A 22,870-nucleotide genomic window follows, 5' to 3' on the forward strand; every position below is an offset into this window, starting at 1 on the left:
AGACATGGTTCCTATGGTTAGAGAATATATAATCTAATGAGAGAGACCAGCCCATCCCTCTGATTTTAATACCCTGTGTCAAGTGGTGCCACAGGCAGCACAGGCAAGGGAACTCAGGATGGGGAGCAGTTGAGGAAACCAGAGTAACCACAGCTCACATTTGCTGAAAATTAACAAAGTCTCAACACCATGAAAGCATTTCTCATATAATCACTTAACAACCCGATCTTACAGGTGAAAAAAACTGGAGCTTAAAGGTACGTAATGTCTAACTTAATCAAAGTTGGCCCAGATATTTTGAAGAATGACTAGGATTTGGGCTGGATCTCTAGGCCCGGTGTAGACCATAGAGGAAGGGTTCACCAGGGCCAGGGCCCAGCATGGGCAAAAGCAGGGAGCTTGGGTGAGTTTTAAAATCCGTCTTCAAATAAGCATGTTCAATTCTGCGTTTCCTGGACCTGTGATGCACCACCTAAACATCTATTGGTAACTTTTTGGAATAAAAGGAAATAATACTCCTTTAAATGTATTTGATTTGTTTTGTTGCTTGCTAACCAACAGGAACATAAACCTATCTGTACAATTCCCCCACCCTGGTATCGAGTCTAGACAGTGATCCTCAAACTGCACCACGCATTGCAGTCATCTGGGGAGCTTCTAAGTGCAGATCGCCAGGCTCAGCCCCAGGGGTTCTGATTCAGTGGTTCTGGGGAGGGGCCTAGGAGTCTAAATTTTAGCAAAGCCCCTTATTTCATTCCAATACAGGAACAGGCTTTGAGGATCAGTGGTCACTAGGTCCTTCTGAATGACTGTTTTCCTTTAGCAGGCAGACTAAATGATATGTTGGGAGTTAGATCCGCTGGGATTTTTGGGTAGCTAGGTCTTTGGTGCCTGAGTCCTTCACGATGCAAGAATCAAGCAGACCTATTCAGCCTTAGGAGGAGGGAGACTCTGACACATGCTACACCACAGATGGATCTCGAGGACCTTGTGCTGAGTGGAAGAAGCCAGGCGCAAAAGGACACTTCCAGGAAGTACAAAAGGACACTTCCAGGAAGTACAAAAGGACACTTCCAGGAAGTACAAAAGGACACTTCCGGGAAGTCAGATTCATAAAGACAAAAAGTAGAATGGTGGTCGCCAGGGCTGGAGAGAGGAAGGGAGAATTCGTGCTTGATGGGTTCAGAGTTTCGGTTGGGGAAGGTGAAAGAGTTCTGGAGCTGGGTGGCGGTGATGGTTGTACAACAATGTGACTTATTTAATCCCACTGTGCAGTACACTTAACGTGCTTACAGTGGCAAAATCATCCTAACTTTGTAGGGGGAGGTGGTAAGCAGACCAACCTCTCCCAGCTTTGATCATTCCTTGCTCTCTTTTGGACACGGTGATTTCTACTCCTTTGATTGTGTTGCCTGACGTGTGACAGGCAGTCCTCTTACACCTGCTCGGGGACAGAACAAACACAGCTCTGCCTACCTGTACTTCTCGAACTGTATTAAGCTCTCATTGTTGCTTTAACACAAGAAAATATGGATATACACCTGTTCCTGCAGACATGAGTATTGGCATCACTTATAGTAAACTTAAATCTGGCAACTCTGTTCCTAATAACTTTTGATTTCACTATAGCATTGAAATGGAATATTTTTAAAAAATACTTAAATTAACTGTTAGGAACTCCAATTTAAGTTAAAGTTTAAACACAAGTGTTGCAATCAAAGCTAACCATTAACCCAGGCGGCCCTGAGAGGAAGAGAGACTGCATCTGCACGGCTGAGTTGGCACGAGCACGGCTGGGTTGGCGCGAGCACAGCTAGTGACAGCTGTGTTTCAGTTTGGGCGGCAGGTTTCTTGCGGAACTGACACTAAGAGGTATTCCGAAATCTTAAATGGGGGTGAGGGGAGGATTGTTTACCAACTGTGGTTCTTTCTTTGTGTGTGTGTGTGTGTGTGTGTGTGTGTGTGTGTGTGTATGACAGGGTCCCACTCTGTCACCCAGGCTGGAGTACAGTGTGTATCCACGGCTCACTGCCTCAAACTCCTGGCCTCAAGTGGTCTTCCTGCCTCAGCCTCCCAAGGAGCTGAGCCCACATGCATACGCCACCACGCCCAGTTAATTTGTTTTTATTTTTTGTAGAGACAGGGTCTCACTATATCGCCAGGTGGCTTCAAACTCCTAGCCTCAAACAATCCTCCCGCCTCTCCCTCCCAGAGTACTGGGATTACAGGCATTAGCCACCGTGCCCAGCCCTATCATCGCTTTCAATAGCAAACCAAAGAAGCTGATTCTAACTAATTTAAGTAGGAAAGAAAATGTTTTGGAGAAGTTTTCACAGGATTAATGGGAAAGTTGGAGAACTAGGCTTAGAAAAGAAGAAGCCGCCACCACCGTGAATAAATTCTTATTTTCACTGTGTCTTCGTGTCATTTCCCTAAGGTTCAGCACTCCTCTCTGGTGGAAGGAGGTGAATGTCTAACTCTAGATCACATGCCTGTGCCCCAGCTTGCTAAGGAATGGGGCGAGGGACTCTCTGCCACACTTTCAGCCTCCACAGCCCGTAAAGGATACCTCCCGACCCAACAGGAAGGGTATTCAGCAAAAGCAACTCACGTTCACTCCATGGGCACCCTGGGCACAGCATTTTCTTTGATTTGTTTCTGAACCTTCAGACACCCCAGCTGGTCACTAGGAAGACCACGTGGGTGAGTGGTCAGGTCAGCATGGTGAATCCATCATCTCTCCTGGAAAAGCAAGTCCCCATGCAGGTCCATCTGTGGGTGGCTCCAGAGCATCTTCCCGGCACCCAGCGAGCAGCCAGTTCATTCATCCTCTGAGGACCTACAGTCCTGTGGGCTAGGGCTGTCTGTGCACACGTTTGTCTCAAATGACGGTAGCACTTTGTGTTACCCTAGGGGGCAATTTGTTCTGGCCTTTCGGGACAGAACTCACAGTGAAACCTTGACTCTAAATCTTTGCATACTATGTGTGACCCTGTCAGTAGGTATTTGATTTTCCTCTGACCTAAACTGGCTGCTGACAGCAATGAAAATAAACTGGCCCACATTCCGAGAACGGCCTTTGTCTTCCTTATCCGCAAGGAGTCAGGGAGTGCGCAGTGAGACAGAACAGAGAAATGAAAAGCATGAACTGGAAGCATCCACGCGTGTGGCGGCATAGACACCACACTCCGAACAGCGGCCTCCTAGTGGGGGGAAGGACTCGCGGAGGGGTGCACGGGGGCTTCAGCATTACCGAGTGTCTTATTTTCTTTATGAAAAATAGACCTGAATCCAGTTTGCTTGTTCAGCTATTCCTCTAACACCTGTTCTTCAAATGCATGGAAACCTTAGTCCGCAGACCCTCTTTATTTTCACCTAATACATTGTTCCCCTCAGATACTTCCTCCTCTGCCTTAGATCCACACCTTCTCCACCCCCACGGCCAACCAGGGTCTCACAATTGCTGTTGAGGTTTTTGTATTTGTGCTATAGTCTGTATCCATGGATGGTTGAGTATTTTGTATTTTAGCATTTTACGTGAATGTTACCATGCTGTACATATCCTTTTGAAACTAAGTTTTTACTCTTGTTATTTTCTGGAGATTTGCCTGTGTTGACAAGTGAAGATCTAGTCCCGTCTCACCACTGTATGGTATTTTGTTATCTGAAGAAACTAGATTTGGTTTTAAAACGTATCTGAAATAGCAAGCAAAGCAAAGTGTCAACATTTGTTAAAATTATGTGGCAGGTACATCAGCATTCATTATATGACTTATAGATGTTTATGTATGTTTGAAAGTTTTCAAAATCTAACAGAAGAGGGGAGACAATCCCTAGCATGGGGGTCGGGCAAGGTGACATCTCAGCACTAGCTGGGCTGGACTGAGACTCTGCTTCTGCAACTGGTGAGACTGAGATAAAAAGTCAACTTTGTGGGCTTGGCCTCCTCTTGTTTGCTTTTCGTGGGAATCTGCCTCCCTGGGGAAAGGCCCGAGAGCCTTGACCTTGGGCTGAAGAGTGTTTACGCAGCTGCATGATTTGTGGAGCTGGCCAGAATAGGCTGAACAGAATTTGCTGTGGGCCTGGCCATTTTAAAAAAAGAAATTGGCAAGAGACCATTTTACACAATGACTGTGAGATGTAATATTTTTAAAATATTTATAATATACCTGAGCTATAAATAGTCCAAAGATAAATAGTGGATCACAACACCTGCTGGGCCAACCTTTGACCTCCTCAGCACTCTACAAACTTGGGTTAATTGAAGGTGAAGGCTCTTCTGTTATGCCTACGGGATACCCCATGGGACGCAAGGTGGCCCCTGGTTCTCTTTCTTCTCTATCTGGGCTTTCAGAAAAGTGAGACTTTTGAGAAGTAGGATCTTTTGACCTGTGGCCTGTGTTTTTACAAAACCACTGATCGATTTTGCCATCAAGCAAAAGGTCTTTATTAGGTGAAGTAAAACACTCATGAGGACCAAATGAAATTGCAGATACGGAAGTCAGCAATTCCCAAAGTGACCATGAGCCCCATTCTATTTCCCCCTCCTCCTGTGGAAGGGCTCCCCAGGTCCTTCCCGCCCAGATTCATCCAGACCATGATTTTCAAGTCACCAGGCCTCCACTGCCTCCAGGTTGGAGACAGGGCTGTCTCCCTGGCAGCTGCTGGAGGGCGAGACTGTTCCTGAGCCATCCCGGGAAACATGTCTCCTGCAGCAGTGGCCACACTGATGTGTCCTTCTCTCCACCCAGGCTATGACTTCTGCCAGGTCCTGCAGTGGTTTGCCGAGAGGGTGGACAGGATCATCCTGCTCTTTGACGCTCACAAGCTGGACATCTCAGATGAATTCTCAGAGGCCATCAAGGCCTTCCGAGGCCAGGACGACAAGATCCGTGTAGTGCTGAACAAGGCCGACCAAGTGGACACGCAGCAGCTGATGCGGGTCTATGGGGCCCTCATGTGGTCCCTGGGCAAGGTCATCAACACGCCAGAGGTGCTGCGCGTCTACATTGGCTCCTTCTGGGCGCAGCCCCTGCAGAACACAGACAACCGCCGGCTCTTCGAGGCCGAGGCCCAGGACCTCTTCAGAGACATCCAGAGCCTCCCCCAGAAGGCAGCGGTGCGCAAACTCAATGACCTCATCAAGCGAGCGAGGCTGGCCAAGGTAAGCCAGGAGACGCCCTGCACAGAGGCCAGGGGCTAGGATTCTGCTCTCTCCTCTCCAGTGGCAAGGTGGGTGGGAGGAGACTCCGTTCCAGAAGGCTTAAGGAATGAACACGCTCTAGGTTAAGAATACAGCCTCAAGGTCAGGTGGCCCTGCCGACACCCTGGCTCCTGGCTCTGCGCTCCTGGGCAGATGACTAACGCTGTTCTCCGATCTGTACCATGGAGCTAATAAGAGCACTTCACAAGGCGCTTATAAGGACTTGGGGTGACAGTTTGTCAGTGTGACAGAGCACTTGGCATAGTGCCTGGTGCACAGGGAGGGAGTCAGTCAGTGCACCCGCTACATGGTAGCTGTTAGGATGTCAGGACGATAGGAATATAACCAGCCAAACCTGAGAGAGGTGGCACTGGTGAGACCAATGGGATGCTGAGAGGCCACTGCTAGTCCCCATGCACCAAAGGCCAGTGTTACCACCTGGATCCAGGGGAGCCCTGGGGAGAAGGTTGGCTCAGCCTTACCCTTGGAGTGTGCTGATTTTGGGTCACAGCCCATCCTCATTCTGGGCTGCGGGCTGTGAGCCTGCATGCCTGGGCTCCTGGCTCCCCTGCCTCATAGCTGAGCCTTTCAGCAGCCCCGGGAGTGTGTGCCCAATGGGGCAGTGAGAGGCGACCTGCTGACATCCCTCAAGTGGCAGAGTCAAGTCATGTCTCCAAAGAGAGAAAAGCATATCCCTCCTTCAAGAGAAAATATAGAGGAAAAATACGGCTCTTTAAAAAATATGTGCATGTTCCATAAAATCATTGTCCTCTAATGCTGGAAGTGCCCTTAGAGTTTTTTTTTTTTTTTTTTTTGAGACAGAGTCTCGCTCTGTCGCCCAGGCTGGAGTGTAGTGGCACGACCTCGGCTCACTGCAACCTCTGCCTCCCGGGTTCACGGCATTCTCCTGCCTCAGCCTCCCGAGTAGCTGGGACTACAGGTGCCCGCCACCTTGCCCAGCTAATTTTTTGTATTTTTAGTAGAGACGGGGTTTCACCGTGTTAGCCAGGATGGTCTCGATCTCTTGACCTCATGATCCATCCACCTCGGCCTCCCAAAGTGCTGGGATTACAGGTGTGACCACCGCGCTCAGTTAGTCCTAGTGAAGCTCAAACCTGGCTGATCATCAGAAGCAACATACATTCCCAGGCCCTGCCCCAGAGCTTCGGATGTAGGGGTGTGGGTGCACACGGCCATGTGTGCATATGCATGTATGTAAACGTGTGTGTGTGTGTGGAAAGCTCCCTAGGTGATTGGCTATGTGCCAGTCGTGGTGCGGACACTGCCACGAGTGCTCTGGGGAGGGTGACTACATGCCTGGCCAGGAGGCAGGGAGGGCTTCCCTGATGGTGACAACCGAGATGGGGACAAGCCTTCCTCCTCCTCGCCGCTCATTAGCAGCCTGTCCTCGTGCTGCTGTGCTCACAGGGCAGCCTCTCGCCTGGGTGAAAACAAACACCTCCCTGGCTGCTGCTGCCCCTCACATAGGACCTCGATGTCCTGTGTCCCTCTCTGTCACCTGTGTCACAGTGCGTGTGCACGCATTCCTCCCATATGGCTCAGCTAACCTGCAGCGGCGTGGTGCTTGTGTGAGTCACCCTTCTTTATCCATTCTTCCTGGTCCAAGTGGCTTCCTTTCCAGAACTACAAGCCATTTGTGTTCCAGTTCTGCAAGGCAGTTGTGCTAACTAGTTTGTAAATCCACTTACGTGCAGTTCTCCTGAAATGATTTCTCCCTCACCCTTGTCCTGGACCTGATGCTTGGTAGCAGGAAGACTGTTTTTCTGCTCAGTGATCCCTTGGTTTGTGGTGTTTCCTTTCTCCAGCAGGTACAACTGAACAACCTTCGGGGTATGTGACACCCCACATTATTTTATAACCAAAGTTGGTGACTCATGTCATAGGCTTTGCAGATTTTGAGATTTTTTTGAACTATTTTTAAGTGCTCATGTACGTTCCTCATTTACCAGTTATTGCTGAGGACCCAGTGACTGGAGATGCTGCTGTATTCAGTCATATAAATAGATAAGGAGGCCAGGCACAGTGGCTCACACCTGTAATCCCAGCACTTCAGGAGGCCGAGGCAGGCGGATCACAAAGTCAGGAGTTCAAGGCCAGCCTGGCCGAATAGTGAAACCCCATCTCTAGTAAAAATACCAAAATTAGCCAGGCATGGTGGCAGACACCTGTAGTCCCAGCTACTCAGGAGGCTGAGGCAGGAGAATCACTTGAACCCTGGAGGTGGAGGTTGCAGTGAGCCAAGATTGCACCACTGCACTCTAGCCTAGGTGACAGAACGAGATTCTGTCTCAAATAAATAAATAAATAAGGAGCAGAAAGCTCTCTGGAAATACTAGGCACCTTAACCTATAGAGCTTCCCTGCCATCCTTGAGCCTTGGGCCCTCTGAACGGGCCAGCGTGGCCTGGGTTTGGAGAGGCATAGAACACTGCTCTGTATTCTGACGCCGTGAATAATGAAAACCCTTGTGTGGATGTGGGGAGTGGGGGACGGTCAAACTTGCTGAGCTTACTTGTAGGAAAAAGGCTTGTGGTTTTTTTTCCTCCTAAGAATAGTATCTGGCTTGTTCCTTTTCACAAAGGAAAATGTTCGAAGTATGGGTATTTGCAGCCAGAGCTTCTCAGTGCCAGTCGCTCGTGGGCAGTGCCATGCTGAAGAGCGAGGACAGGAAGCGGGCTCACCCGGAGGAGAAGTCGGACTCAGCACGGTGGCCTTGGCCGCTAACTCATGACATTGACCTCATACCACCTGCAGTTTCATGTTCCACCACTGAACTTGCTTCTGCTTAAATGGACAGAGACTTACCTGAGTTTTTCTTTTCGGAGTGTTTATATTTCCCAAAAGTGTTTTATTTTGGTTTATGAACCTTTCTCTTGATCCAGTTTTCCTTTTTCACACCAACAGTGCTCCAAAGCTCTGTAGTCTGCATTACGTATGTTATTTTGTTTGATCCTGTTGACAGCTACACAGTTGGGCACTTTTGTCCTCATTTCCCACCTGAGGGAACCGAAGCTCAGAAAGCTGAAGTCATGTCCCCAAGGCTTCACAGCCTGTAAGCTGCAAAGTATACATTCAAACCTTGGTCAGTGTGACGCCTCAGTCCAGAAAGCAGTCACCTGAAATTGGGAGTGAATGGCAGCTGCAGTACCTCCTCACTTGTGTCCTTGTTTTCTGCACTGATCTGTTATTCTGTTTATTCTGTAAAAGTCTCCATTCACAGCAACCCTGCAAAGTTTAGGTTTATCAAGCTGACACTTTGAAAACATGCAAAGGGTAAGTTTTCAGATGTCAGCTAAGAGGTGTCAAGTCTGAGTTGGGTTGTGGAGTATGTTTATTTATAGAACACCATAATGAACCAGGATTCATGGCCCATCCAGATAAAGCAACTGCGTCATCATTTTAATCAAACTCCAAGTGTCATAAAGGTGACATTTTAATCATGTGAAAAGTAGATATTCTTCCCAAAGAGCTCTTGAAGTTTATTTCCCTGCTTTTTCTGTTTATATATTTTTTCACAACTCTGTATTTAAGGAACAGGAAACCTTTAGAGTGGGTTTTTGGTTAGCCTCAAAGATCACTTCTTACAATCTCAGTAGACATCCTTCTTGGAAGATGGCTCACACTCTGAGATGCCAATCAGGGTTCATTTCATGATTCTTTAAAGGAATCTATTTTGCGAAAGCCCAAAAAAAAGGGTTTGGAAAATATCGTTTACTTCTATTCAGCTATAACTAAAATAGCCAAATTTAAAAAATTAGACTCGTACAAATCCCAGACAGTGCAAGTACACTGTCAGACCCCACCCTTTAGAAACATATTGCCCAAGAATAGGAAAGGCTGTCACCCATTTGGAGATCTTTGCTCAACAAAAATGAGGCAACATTTGAGGAAGAAACAAGTAAAACTGAGAAAGAAGAGGAGAGCTCAGTGATTCTCAAGGTTCACTATAGTTCTGTGGAATTTAGCTTATTCTTTCAAACATAGACTCTTCTCAGTCACATGTGATGTGCAGAGCCTGGCTTTCCTGTCTGTTTGCACTGTCAAATTCCTTCTATAGGCCAGGCACTGTGGCTCACGCCTGTAATCCCAACACTTCGGGAGACTGAGGCGGGTGGATCACTTGAGGTCAGGAGTTCGAGACCAGCCTGGCTAACATGGTGAAACCCCATCTATACTAAAAATACAAAAATTAGCTGGGCGTGGTGGCGGGTGCCTTTAATCCCAGCTACTCAGGAGGCTGAGGCAGGAGAATCGCTTGAACTCAGGAGTCGGAGGTTGCAGTCAACCAGGATCATGCCACTGCACTTCAGCCTGGGTGACAAAGCAAGACTCCATCTCAAAAAAAAAAAAACCTCCTATAAAGAAATGACACATTTTTTGTGCACCAAATGGATTCAGGCTAAAGTGTGTGAGAATCATGATATGGTGGATCATGAAGATCGTGGTATTGCCTAGTCCTCGGCAGGGCTCTAAAAATAAATCGGTCAGCAGCCCTGAGCTCCTGTGGACATGTGTGTGTCAGTGCTTGAGCCTATAAATGGAAGCCTGTCTCTTTGAAGGTTGACCTCAGACGACTGTGTGGCCCCCTCCAGTCCCCTTTAATGCTGCTCAGAATTACTCATGCCATTGGAGCCAGTTTGATCTGAACAGAATAACAAACCCTTGCTCAAGTGGGAACACGTCAGCCGCGTTTCTCTGCCTCTCACAGTCTCACACTCTTGTTACCTCATGGGTTCATCTTTTGGGTCTCGGGCTTATTAACTGAATTTTTTATATTATCATAAACCCACTTGATAAACGTGCTGATACCCTGGCTTTAAATACTCTATGCAGGTTTCCAGAGCTGGGCTTCCAAAGCCGCAGGTCTCCGGCAGGTCGTGTTAAGTTTGCGGATGAGCGTGGCACAGGCGTCACCATGCCTTCCCAGCCCACCTTCCCCTACCTACTGCCTGATCCTCACATTCCATGAAGCTTTTCATTCCAGCACTGGTCACTGCCAGCATCCAGCACTCGCTGAACTTACCCTCCAAGCCCAGAGTAGATGTGGCCAGTATCACTCTTTAGTATGTGTGTCTCAGTCTTGGAGACACACACACACACACACATCATTGGACGCAATTAATGAGACCTGTGTCAGAGAGAAAGTGTGAACTACATATGCATTCATATACATTTAAAGGGGAGGACATTCCTTTCTGCTCATTGAGTTATTAGTCGAGAGAAAACCCATGTTGTCATTCTGATCCATTTGATTCCCCCAGTCATCCCCATTAGATGCCTTGGGCTTCTGCAACTTTACACAGGGCAAAGGATGACTTGAACAAGATACGAATGTTCAGAAGCCCCCAGGGGTCAATGTAAATTAAACACTTGGAACCCAAATTCATTATATTACTATTTAAATAGAGAGAGTTTATTAATTATTTGGTAAGGAGTAACCAGCCAGGAGCCCTCGCGCGCATTTCTGCACCTCCAGCTGTGGGTCTTTGGCCATTAGTTGATAACAAGTCGCATTTGCTCCTCCTCTTTCTAGTGAGCAGAGTGCATTCAAATACATGACCTCTTCTATTCTCATAATAACGCTGTGAGCTGAATGTTGCTGTCATGTCTAATTTGTGGATAAGCACGCTGAGGCGGAGATCCCACGCCTGGCCCCAAGTTGCTCAGTGGGTAGGCAGTGGTCACGGGGCCTGAGCCTCATCTTGCAGCGCTAGGTCTAGTCCCCCTCTTCTCTTTCCTACTCCTCCTCTTCCCAATTAGTTTTATCTCATTATAAAGGTCAAAAGACCCGTGTGTTTCCATCTCCTTCCCCAGGGACAACTACCAGGTCTGGCCCTCGGTCTGGCATGTATTTGGACACCTTTGACACATAAGTGCAGGAGTGAACTCTGGAGGCTGACTGTGAATTTTAGCCATTCAGGCTGTCCCGTCTGTTTACCAGACGACTTTAAAAAATGACAGGGTTCCATCCATCCCGCCAGCAGCTCTCAGTCTTCACCCGCATTCCCACGTGGTGTCCTGACGTTTGTGTGCCATCATTGTGTCCGTGTTTGATGTGTGGGGAAAGGGAGAATAAGGGACCCTTCCAAAGCCTCTCAGTGAATTAGACATGATCAGAAGTCAAACCTCAGATCAAAGGTTTCCAAACTCATTCTATGGGACACAGTTCATTTTGAATTCCAGATTTTGAACAACTTCAGTAAGATTATGAATGCGTACGCACAGGGAGTCATTAATTCTTTCAGGACAGGACTGAGGCACTTGGATGCTAGTGCCAGCTCCACATCTGCCAACTAGCTGTGTGACCTTGAGTGAGTCACATGGATGTCCTGGAACCAGGAGTTAAATTAGATATCGGGGGTCACTTCCAGATTCAGTACTCCATGATGCTAAGAATTATAATTCACCTTGTGACTTGATGAATTTATTTATTTATTTATTTATTTAGAGACGGAGTCTTGCTCTGTTGCCCAGGCTGGAGTACAGTGGGGCAATTTCAGCTCACTGTGACCTCCACCTCCCGGGTTCAAGCGATTCTCCTGCCTCAGCCTCCCGAGTAGCTGAAACTACAGGAGCACACCACCACACCCAGCTGATTTTTGTATTTTTAGTAGAGATGGGGTTTCACCATGTTGGTCAGGCTGATCTCGAACTCCTGACCTCAAGTGACCCACCTGCCTCAGCCTCCCAAAGTGCTGGGATTAGTGGCATGAGCCACCACGCCCGGCCAACTTGATGAACTTCTGAAAGCAGGTCCGTGCATAGAAGCTGGCCCTGGGTTATTATCTAGGATGCACCAGGAAGGGCAGGAGGCAGGTGGATGTGCAGAGGCAGCATAACAGGAGACTTCCACTAAACAGGCTAATGGAACTTCCCAGAAGTGGAGGCTGGGGCCGAGAGCAGCCGCAGTGTGAGCAGGTCACCTAAGGGTCATGACTCAGGTGGCACCAAGCTGGTGGAAGGAGGAGGAAGTTGAGACCTGGCACGAGATCAGCCCCAGGTTTGTCAGGGCGCTGGAGGCCTAGTATTGGGGCAGCCTCGGTCATCAGCCAGCAAACACCACGAGGCCTGAGACGGAGCAGGTGCCACTCAGTGGGTGGAGGGTGTGGCAGGTGTGCATCAGATGAGTTCAGTGCAGGTAAAGCGGGCCCTGGGCACCAGGGAGTGTTCAGGAACAGTGTGCCCAACCTTGGGGGCGGAAGACAGGGGCTGCGAGGAGTCAGATGAGTGGGAACTAAGCCCTCCCTGAGCTGGGGGCCTGGCGGCTCAGAGGTACCTTACTAGTAGGTGGTGAGGGGTCTTGGGAAGCCCTGCAGGGGCCTAGGCAGCTGCTCCAGGGCAGGGTGGGACCCCAGGGCAGGGAAGGGGGGTGTCTCAATAAGAAGCCCTTGTGTTTGGGAGACTGAGCAGCTGTGGGGGCCTCCTGCTTCCCTTGGGGGGCTCCAGGGTGGGGTGAGCCTGAGCACAGAAGAGAGAGTATACATAGGTATACATATACATAGGCCCAGTCCAGAGTTCCTTGCACCAAGGAAATGATGCAAGGACAGCTGGTGAGCAGCTGGGTTCTCCCTGACGGAACGTGGCAGCCCCTCCAGTTCGAGGGTGCTCCCCCAGCCCTGGCCCTCCCCAGCCCACCCTCACCAAGCCAGGCATCCACTGCCAGAGGCAAAGGAATTGGTAGCTTACCACTTGCTCATCACAGCCTCAGGAGTGCGGTTAAAGCCCAGGGTTCTAAATAACGGATCCCAAACTTTGGGTTTCTCTAGTTATCTCTTAAGAATCTTGTAAATCATTTCAGTTGTCTTCATTTGAAAAATAAGTACATAAACAAGTTTGTTGGTGACAGAAAGGTTTAGCGTTCTCTCTCCAAGTCCATCCTCTCAGCGGTAGCCAGGCTGCACAGTGTCTGCTTCTGTTAAACGACCCTTGTGCAGATGGGAAGTTGGCATTATCTGACCTCAGCATGTCAGACCTTGCATTAGGTACTTAGGTTAGCGTCTGAATCCTCGCAAAAGGTTTTTGGCTGTGTCCAGCATGTGTCCACACACAGGCCCTCAGCTGAGCTACAAAATGTATCTGCTTACCCCCTTTATTTAATTTCAACTTCCACAAGATTATAGTAGAAGCCTGTTTTCTTCAATAGGATTTTCCACTGCTACATAGTCATTTTCTTTTTTGTAATCACCGCTCTGTTTTTCATCCTTTCTTATTTTAGTTACTTACTTGACTTCACAATTACTCTGGAATTCAAGATATACAAAGAGGCCGGGCACAGTGGCTCATGCCTATAATCCCAGCACTTTGGGAGGCCAAGGTGGGTGGATCACCTGAGGTCAGGAGTTCAAGACCAACCTGGCCAACATGGTGAAACCCCATCTCTACTAAAAATACAAAAATTAGCCAGGCGTGATGGCTCACACCTATAATCCCAGCTACTTGGGAGGCTGAAGCAGGAAAATCGCTTGAACCAGGAGGTGAAGGTTGCAGTGAACCAAGATCGTGCCGTTCCACTCCAGCCTGGGCAACAGAGCGAGATTCCATCCAAAAAAAACAGATATACAAAGAGAACTTTTGTAGTGAACGTTTCTTAATATCCTGAAGTTGGAAATCAGTAGAAGAGTGGAAATGTTAAGGCCAGATTCTCTCCCCTCCAATGACAGACCCCAGGCCCCAGTGATCAAGGTTTCTGGGCTCCTCTCCCAGAGGGATCTTCTGCCATCCAGCCTGATCCCAGGCAGCTGGTCTTGTGCAGAATGACTTTCGTTCCGCCTGTAGAGATCTCAGAGTCTAAACCTCCCACAACAGGGGGGTTATGGGAGTTCTCATCTCATTGTTCCCTGGGCACAGATTTCCATGTTGATCAGCCATTGACACCAGCCTCCAGTTTCATTTCCTGGTGCTCCCAGGCACCAGCCTGGTGAAACTTTCTCCTGAGTATTCTGGTTAATTGCCAGAACTAAGAGCTCTCCCACCCAGGCCCTACCCATAGCACTCACTCCCTACAGGCACGAGAATTGCCACTCAGAGGCACAACAGAACAGTAGCCATAGAATTTCCCCAAGTCTGGCCACATTCCAGCCACCCGTGGACAGCTGCACTCCCCCTGTACCCTCCCCTCCTCCTGTGCTTGGGACCTGGTCTGTGTGGGTACCTGCTATGTGTTATGGTGGAGTTAAGATGCGATCTTGTTTGTTCCTTCTCTGGTGCAATTCTAAATGACACTTCCCTGCCTGATCTGTACCCCTCCAGGTGCATGCCTACATCATCAGCTACCTGAAGAAGGAGATGCCAAGTGTATTTGGAAAGGAAAACAAGAAGAGAGAGCTTATCAGCAGGCTACCGGAAATCTACATTCAGCTACAGCGAGAATACCAGATTTCTGCAGGGGACTTCCCCGAGGTCAAGGCTATGCAGGTACTGGGAGCCCCTCACAATGTCATGGGCAAGACAGTGGAAATGCAGTGCCACATTGTCTGACTGTTTGCTGGAGACACATGAGGGTCTCATGGTTTAGGATCAAGGAGAATGCGTCTTCCTAATGGTGATCCGTGATAATAGGCTATGAATAAAGCAGAAACTGCCTGTCTTCCGAAATGAGTAAACAAAGGAGACACATGGCCAAAGGCAAATGAAGCTCCCATGAGAAAGTCAGGTGAGCAGCCCTCTTAGACTGTGTCCAGGGAGGCTGGTTGGTGTTGCAGTGACACTGCTTTTTGGAATCCCAGAACCTTGAGGGAATCAGAGCTGGGAGTGGCCTTGAAGGTCACCTTGGGCGGCCTCCTCCAGCCCCACCCGGACCTGCCCCACGCTGTGGGATTATGTGCTCAGGCAGCCTTGCTGCTACGGGCTCAAGGGCTCCAGCAGGGGCTGTGGGGCTCTGCGGACGCTGCTGGACTGTGTGGGCACAGGGAGGACTGTGCTTAAAGGCTGGCGCTGGGCAGCCGTTGGCCCGCTGTCAAGGCCTCTCTTGAGTTGTGGCCGGCCGGCTCCAGCCAGGCAATAATGGGTGCTGCATTCAGCCACCCCGGCCTGACCGGCATATCTACCTCTCCGCACTGCTGTTAGATGAGTGTGTCCTCACAAGCGAGGCCACCCGTCTGGTGTCTGGGCTGACAGTCCTCACACAGCCAGGCTGGCTGTCTTCTTATCTGGTGCAGGGACCCCTCTGCCCTGGAGGCCACAGTCCTCTCTGTAAAGCAGGAGCCACAAACTCAGATGCCTGCAGCCACTACCCAATAACGCCAACAGTGGAGCAGGCCAGGCGAAAGAGAAACTGTCACCCTTGCTTCCTGAAGTTGTTACAGTGCCTCGCCGTGGGGAGATGCTGCTCTTGAGCCCTGGGGTTCTGCAGATTCCTCCCTTGCCAGGCCTCTCCTGATGGTTCTCTGTGAGCCTAATAACGTAGAGAGCAGACTCTGGGACCAGAGCTACTCATGACAAAGCTAGCCTGGGATGGCCAGGTCAGAAGACACCCAGGGTCCTCTGAGCTAGGGGAAGGCAACAAGGAAAGCATGATCTCAGGAGCAGCCATGACCCACTGAGATGGAGGGTACAAGGAGGGCTAAGCCTTTGCTGAGAATCACCTGGAGTCAGGTGTATGCCCTGTACCTTAGCACTACTGAAGGTGGGTGAGCAAGCAAGTGCAGGATCCAGCCGGCCACTCCAAGTGCTGACATAGGAGCAGGCTCTGTGCAGGGTCTGCAGCCAGACCAGGTGTGTCACCCCAAGGGGAATGTGGCAGTGCCCAGGCAGGGATGCCTGCAACCCCAAAGCCCCAGAGGGGTGTTACAGTGTGCTGATTAGCTCTTTCAGCCCCACCATCAGCAGCCCGACAGACAGTGGCATGCTAACGGCTCAGTCAGCAACTTGCCCCACTCTAGCCCACAGCTCCNGACCAGAGCTACTCATGACAAAGCTAGCCTGGGATGGCCAGGTCAGAAGACACCCAGGGTCCTCTGAGCTAGGGGAAGGCAACAAGGAAAGCATGATCTCAGGAGCAGCCATGACCCACTGAGATGGAGGGTACAAGGAGGGCTAAGCCTTTGCTGAGAATCACCTGGAGTCAGGTGTATGCCCTGTACCTTAGCACTACTGAAGGTGGGTGAGCAAGCAAGTGCAGGATCCAGCCGGCCACTCCAAGTGCTGACATAGGAGCAGGCTCTGTGCAGGGTCTGCAGCCAGACCAGGTGTGTCACCCCAAGGGGAATGTGGCAGTGCCCAGGCAGGGATGCCTGCAACCCCAAAGCCCCAGAGGGGGTGTTACAGTATGCTAATTAGCTCTTTTAGTTCTGCATAATGTTAGCAGCTCAGTCACCCTCTTGCCCTGCTGTGGCCCATGGCTCTGGACCAGCTCGGCCCCACCACTGCTTCTGTTGAGTGGCATGGCTACCCTCCACCAGTGAGGGTGGAGGGCCAGTGTCACAGCCTTTCTGGGTATCTGCATTTGGTGGATCCCAAGCTCTTGTCCCACATCCAAGAAGAATGAGGTCGTGCTGACAATTGAAGGGTGATGAGGGTGGAGGATTTTATTGAGCAACAAAACAGCTCTCAGTGAAGAGGGGATGGGAAGATTGGGTCATGTCTCCTGAAGTCAGGTCATCTCCCCAGTGTGGCTGAGTCTGGGGTTTTTATAGGCACAGGTTAGAGGAGTGCCTGCTGATTGATTTGTGAGTATACAAAAAAGGTTAAAACAAAGGCACCAGTCAAAGGTGGGCATGACAGTGTAAAAACAATTAGGGAAGGGTAAGTATATGTAAAATAGGTGAAGGGTAGGGATCAATCAAAGAAAAGCAGCCAAATGGGAAGACAGGTTCTCAGTCTGGTCTGTGGATTTGACTTGTAGCTTGGCCTGCAGGCTTTAAAATGCCTTTGGCTTGAAGATAGGGTTTCACTGGAGACCCGCCCCTATCTGCCTCAGCATTTGTCTGCCTCCTGCTGCTATCACTGTTCTAGGCCCCTGAAATAAATCAGCAAAAAAAAAAAAAAAAAAAAAAAAAAAATGGAGCTGGACATGGTGGCTTATGCCTGTAATCCCAGCACTTTGGGAGGCTGAAATGGGAGGATCACTTGAGTCCAGGGGTTGGAGAACAACCTGGGCAACATAGTAGGACCCTGTATCCATTAAAATATTTTAAAATCAGCCAGGTGTGGTTGGTTCATGCCTGTGATCCCAGCCACTTGGGAGGCTGAGGTGGGAGGATGGCTTAAGCCCAGGAGGTCAAGGCTGCAGTGAGCCATGATTGCACCACTGCACTGTAGCCTGGGTGACAGAAGAGACCTGTCTCAAAATACAGAAAAAAATGAACAAATGGGGGTAAAAATAATTGACAGCAACCCCATTGTCAGGACACAGGTTTCTTCTTACAATATGAGCACCGTTGTGCTTCCATGTAACTGGATTATCTGATATCTGACATTTAGTATCTCTCTCCCACATAAGTCTGCGGCTCCATGAGGTCAGTGACCCATGCCCTGTTCACTGCCATATCCCCAGCATCTAGGACGTAGTGAGTGCTCAGTTAACACATGCCGAATGAATTAGTAAGTTAGTGTAAGGCCATATCACAGCAGGCTGTCAGGCCCTGACCCAGCCTCGATTCCCACAGGGCTTATAGACCAGGGGTTCCCAGTGCCAAGCCCTGGAAGCTGCAGGAAGAGGCCTCCTTGGGAAGTAAGCTGAGGTCCAGTCACACCACCTGATTCCCTCAGAGAATCCCCAGGAATAAGGCAGCATGGAGCCTGTCAGGAATGCTCAGTGACACCTGATACTGCAAGCTAGCTTGCTGTCACCGGAAGCTCTGAGGGGCACATATGTGGATTAAGGCCTCTCCCATCCCTGAGACTGTTAAAGTCTAACATCCTCTACAACATAGGCCTTGACAGAGAGTGGGCATACGCGTAGAAGTGACCATATTGTGATCTTTGCACATATCAGGGTCACGCAGAGAGTTTGCTGATGCCAGTTTAGGTTGCTGTTCTCCGTATTCTCTCATGGAGCCAGCTGGTCAGAGTGACTCTTAGCTGTAGCAGTGAGAGGAGCATGTATTTTGAAGGCTCTTCCCTGTGCTGGGACAGGCCCTGCAACCCACCTGTGTGGCTGCCGGTGCGTGCCTGGCACACTCTGGGGAGGGACGGTGACTGACAGCACAGTGTCAATACTGTAGGACGAGATGAGCACCAGAAGGGCCACCGTGACTGCTGACTCTGATCCTCCGACTGGAAGGAGAATTTGGACCCCTCAGCTCGTGAGTTGGCAGTGTTTCAACAGCAGAGGGCAGCAGAGTCAGCCCCATCTGCTCAGACCCTCCGGTGGATTTGCAAACTCTTCTGGTGAATGTTGGCAATTAATGAGCAAGGGACAGCCCTCCCAGAGATGGAGACGGGGCTGGGAACTGACCTTTGCCTCTTGAGAGGGAGCAATTCCAGGGTCCTAGCTCAGCGGATACAACTGTCGATGGGCAAATACCTTTAAGTTCCCCAGTGTGTATTCATCCCAGTAAGAACTGTTTTGGACTCACCCCGGCAGAGGGCAGGGATGATGATGGTTTGGTGCTGATGTCAGGAGTGACATGATGATGGTTTAACTGGTGCCCCCGCAGTCCCCGGTCAAGCCTGGGGGGGGACCACAGGGATGAGAATGGAGAATTTATTTCCTGCCTGCCTCCCAGGACGGGAATAACTGCTGCCTCCTGTCCACCCTGCAAATATGCAGCCGCTCCCCCTGCCAGTTTTCCAGAGCTCTGCAGTCGGAATCCACGGCCCCTGCAGGCTGGTGGGAAGTTTGGGCAGGCGTCACCCTCCTTTGTCTGCTGAGCCAGACACAGGGGCTCTGTGTGCGCTCCCAGCACAGGCTCATTCTTAAGGAAATGGGGTAGGTGTTCACGCACCCGGGGAATCCAAACTCGTTGAGCCAGCAGCACTGGGATTTTTGTGGGGGATGCCTGCTCCTCCACCTGCTTAGCTTTCTCTTTTCCATCTCCTCGGCTGACTGAGACGTTGGTGGTAGGAGCCCGAAGTGCAGGCCACGTTGTTTGGTGCTGATGTCAGGAGTGAATGCTAGTGACCGCGTTTGAGCGACCCGGCCCGCAGTACCCACTGCTCTGAGCTGAGCAGGGGCCACACGCTGGGTTTGCACGATTCAGTGGCTGCTGACGTTGCTACCTGAGAAGAATGTCAGAGTCCCTTCCCTAGAGAAATGTCAGCCCGTTTAGCTGATATTTCTCAGCTCTGTCCCCCCACCGTCTACCACCCAGGAATCCCCTTCCAGATGTCAGCCCAGAATTCCTGCCCTGCCACCCTAAAGACCATGATTTTGATTCTCTATTGGAAACAACCTGTGTGTCCAGCTACAGGGGACAGGGTAAATGAAGAATGGCCCAGCTCTGCAGTCTAAGTTCAATATTCTGTAGCGTTAAGAGAAAGGTTATGTAAAAATTAATACCACAGAAATATATGACATATTGTTAACAGTATGGTATTATTGTTTCTGTGGGTGTGTGTGTATGTGCATGCATGTGTGTGTCTGTGTGTATGTGTTAATGACTAGAAATGCATGCCCAGATATGCTAGCAGAGATTTTTGCCAGATGATGAGATTATAAATTATTTTAAATTTTTAGTTTTGCTTACCAGTTTTTTCTCAGTTTCTCAGTTTCTCAGTCAGAAAGCATATTTATGATAACACCAAGTTTTTTTTGTTTTTTGCTTTTTTCCCTACCAGCGTGTCACATTGCTTCTGTCCAAAACAGCAAGGTCTGACTTTTCCTTGCAAATCTCCCTGCCTCATCTCCAGAAAACTGCACACCTGCATGGCCTCTCTTTTGGCCCCCTCTAGAACTGTACATACAGAAATACTTCACACATAAAACCTACCATACCTGGAACATTTCTGCATTTATTTGATAAAACTACTGTTGAAGACATTTTTCATCAGATCTTTGAAGCTCCTCGTGTAAAGCTCTAGGTAACTCGCACAGTTCAGGGCCACAGAAAGTTTGTCTCTTGCAATAAACAAGTGTTTTCTCTCCTTAGACAGTGAGGGTCCCCAGGGGTCCTCCTGGGCAACTGAGCTCTTCTCCATATCCAGGCAGTAGTTTTCCTTAACCTCAGCCATCTGATGTGATTATTCCCTTCCTCTCCCTCACATGTATATATAGGTCTCATGCCCAAGCTGGTCTTGAACTCCTGGGCACAAGCAGTCCTCCCAACTTGGCCTCCCAAAGTGCTGGGATTACAGGCGTGAACCACCGAGCCTGGCTGTTCTCTTTTTTCTTTCTAATGACTTATTAATTTCATGTTATCCTTTTCACTGTGTTATGTCAGGTCCTTTTTTAAACAATTGGAGTGCCCTTCCTCCATTACAACATAAGCTCATTTAAAGAAGGAACTATGGCTTTTCATATTTATTCTGTATCCCCAAGCCCCACAACAGGGGCTGGTGCAGAGTAAATGACAAATAAAAGTTGGGCAGGTGGGTGGATGGATGAATTGTTGGCTGAATGGATGGATGGAGGGTTGGTTGAATGGATGGATGATTGGTTGATGGAGGGTTGATTGGACAGGTGGATGGATGGACGGATGGATGGAGTAACCAAGGAGAACCAAGGTAGGAAGGTCATTTTCTACAGTGCCGTTCCACAGAGCCTCTGTAGCATCCTGTGGTCTGCCCCAGCCTGGTTGGACAGTCGTGTTTCCCAGGCCCCCTCTAGAGCCTGTGCTTCTGCTGCTCTGTGGGCTGACCGGCTGCCTCGCTTAACAGGTGGAGCTAAGACCTGTCCTGACCAGGCCAGTGATACTCAGGCCTACTGGCTACGTTTATTCCCTCGGGCTCCCCAGCCCTACTCCCTGCTCTTACAAGTTCCAGCTTTTGCTTACTTGTCCATATTTTTGAGATGACAGTGGATCCATGATGATTATTTTTTATGCGCAAGGTCTCCATGGCCCTGCCTCGATACCCTCCTGGGATAGTGTGGGTGCTCCTGGTCAGGCCGTGTTTGGTGGGGCTGGTCTTACAGGGTTCCTGTTGAGTAGACCCCTCACCTCATTCATGAGAGGTTAGAGCCACTGAGAAGGTGCCCTAAACTACATTTTTTAGGTGCTCCAAAAACAAGGTATTTAATTAATTGTTTTACGTAAATACAGTCCTTCTGTCACAGCTCTGTGTTCCAGCACAGAGAGCATTAGTGAAGAGCCAGGAGACAGGGACTCTGCTTTGCCTCTGCCAGACAGCCCCTCACAGCTCTCTGGAAAATGGGGTTCTAAATGCCTGCCCCTCCTTCCTCCCAGGATTGCTGTGAAGACCGGCTGAAGTGTGTGGTGAAATCCCTTGAGAAATAGAATACTAACTCTAGAGCATTTTAAAAAGGCAGGTGAAAGAAGGGTTCTCAGAGTCCTCGGAGGTTGCTGTCGCTTGTGCGGCCACCAGCAGCGATTGGCTGCCATAGGAAAACACTTGTTTCTTGTTCCAAAAAAAACGCTCCTATATCTGGTACATTTGGATGTGGGAAGCTCCCAAAGAATGCACTCCTGAGTAGTACGTGGTGGGCGTCTGCCCGGGGCAGAATTAGTCTCTCTCCAAGGGCCCCCAGCTGTTTCCCCCTGAAGAGACCGCATGTAACCCATCCTGTGGTGTGTCCTTCTGCAGGAACAGCTTGAGAACTACGACTTCACCAAATTCCACTCGCTGAAGCCCAAGCTGATCGAGGCAGTGGACAACATGCTGAGCAACAAGATCTCGCCCCTCATGAACCTCATCAGCCAGGAGGAGATAAGCACGCCCACGCAGCTGGTGCAGGGCGGCGCCTTCGACGGCACCACCGAGGGCCCCTTCAACCAGGGCTACGGGGAGGGCGCCAAGGAGGGCGCCGACGAGGAGGAGTGGGTCGTGGCCAAAGACAAGCCCGTCTACGACGAGCTCTTCTACACTCTGTCGCCCATCAATGGCAAGATATCGGGTGTCAACGCCAAGAAGGAGATGGTGACCTCCAAGCTGCCCAACAGCGTCCTGGGCAAGATCTGGAAGCTGGCCGACTGCGACTGCGATGGCATGCTGGACGAGGAGGAGTTCGCGCTGGCCAAGCACCTCATCAAGATCAAGCTCGACGGCTACGAGCTGCCCAGCAGCCTGCCCCCCCACCTCGTGCCACCCTCGCACAGGAAGTCCCTGCCCAAGGCCGACTGAGGGGCGGGCCACAGAACGGGGCGGGAACTGGAGGACCTGGGCCTCAGGTCTGCTCCGCCACTGACTCACCAAAGGACCTTGGGCAAGGCACTGCCCTCTCTATGCCTCGGTTTCTCCATCTGTAGAATGGGGAGGGTGGACACTGGAAACTAGATGACTTCTTTCACCTCCAAAATTCCCTTTGTTTCTATGAAAATATTCAGGGTAGGAGGGTGGATTAGGAGATTGAATGGTTGAGAAGAAAGAGAAATTGTCGGTCGGGCACGGTGGCTCAAGCCTGTAATCCCAGCACTTTGGGAGGCCGAGACGGGTGGATCACGAGGTCAGGAGATCGAGACCATCCTGGCTAACATGGTGAAACCCCGTCTCTACTAAAATACAAAAAAAAAAATTAGCCGGGCGAGGTGGCGGGCGCCTGTAGTCCCAGCTACTCGGGAGGCTGAGGCAGGAGAATGGCGTGAACCCGGGA

The 22,870-nt window shown here is 49.9% G+C and overlaps 1 protein-coding gene across 1 annotated transcript in view; it reads left to right on the forward strand.

Moving 5' to 3' along the window:
* Nucleotides 1–22,715, forward strand: part of EHD4 (EH domain containing 4) — a 78,044-nt gene extending 55,329 nt beyond the window's left edge. The window contains exons 4-6 of the mRNA XM_017895432.1: nucleotides 4,752–5,164; nucleotides 14,473–14,637; nucleotides 21,865–22,715. Coding sequence (XP_017750921.1) covers nucleotides 4,752–5,164; nucleotides 14,473–14,637; nucleotides 21,865–22,401 — 1,115 coding nt within the window. The 3' untranslated portion in view covers nucleotides 22,402–22,715. The remainder of the gene's footprint in view (nucleotides 1–4,751; nucleotides 5,165–14,472; nucleotides 14,638–21,864) is intronic.
* Nucleotides 22,716–22,870: the final 155 nt, after the last annotated feature.

The sequence above is a fragment of the Rhinopithecus bieti genome, unplaced genomic scaffold (assembly GCF_001698545.2).
Source record: "Rhinopithecus bieti isolate Rb0 unplaced genomic scaffold, ASM169854v2 scaffold_26426, whole genome shotgun sequence".
Taxonomy (NCBI): Eukaryota; Metazoa; Chordata; class Mammalia; order Primates; family Cercopithecidae; genus Rhinopithecus; species Rhinopithecus bieti.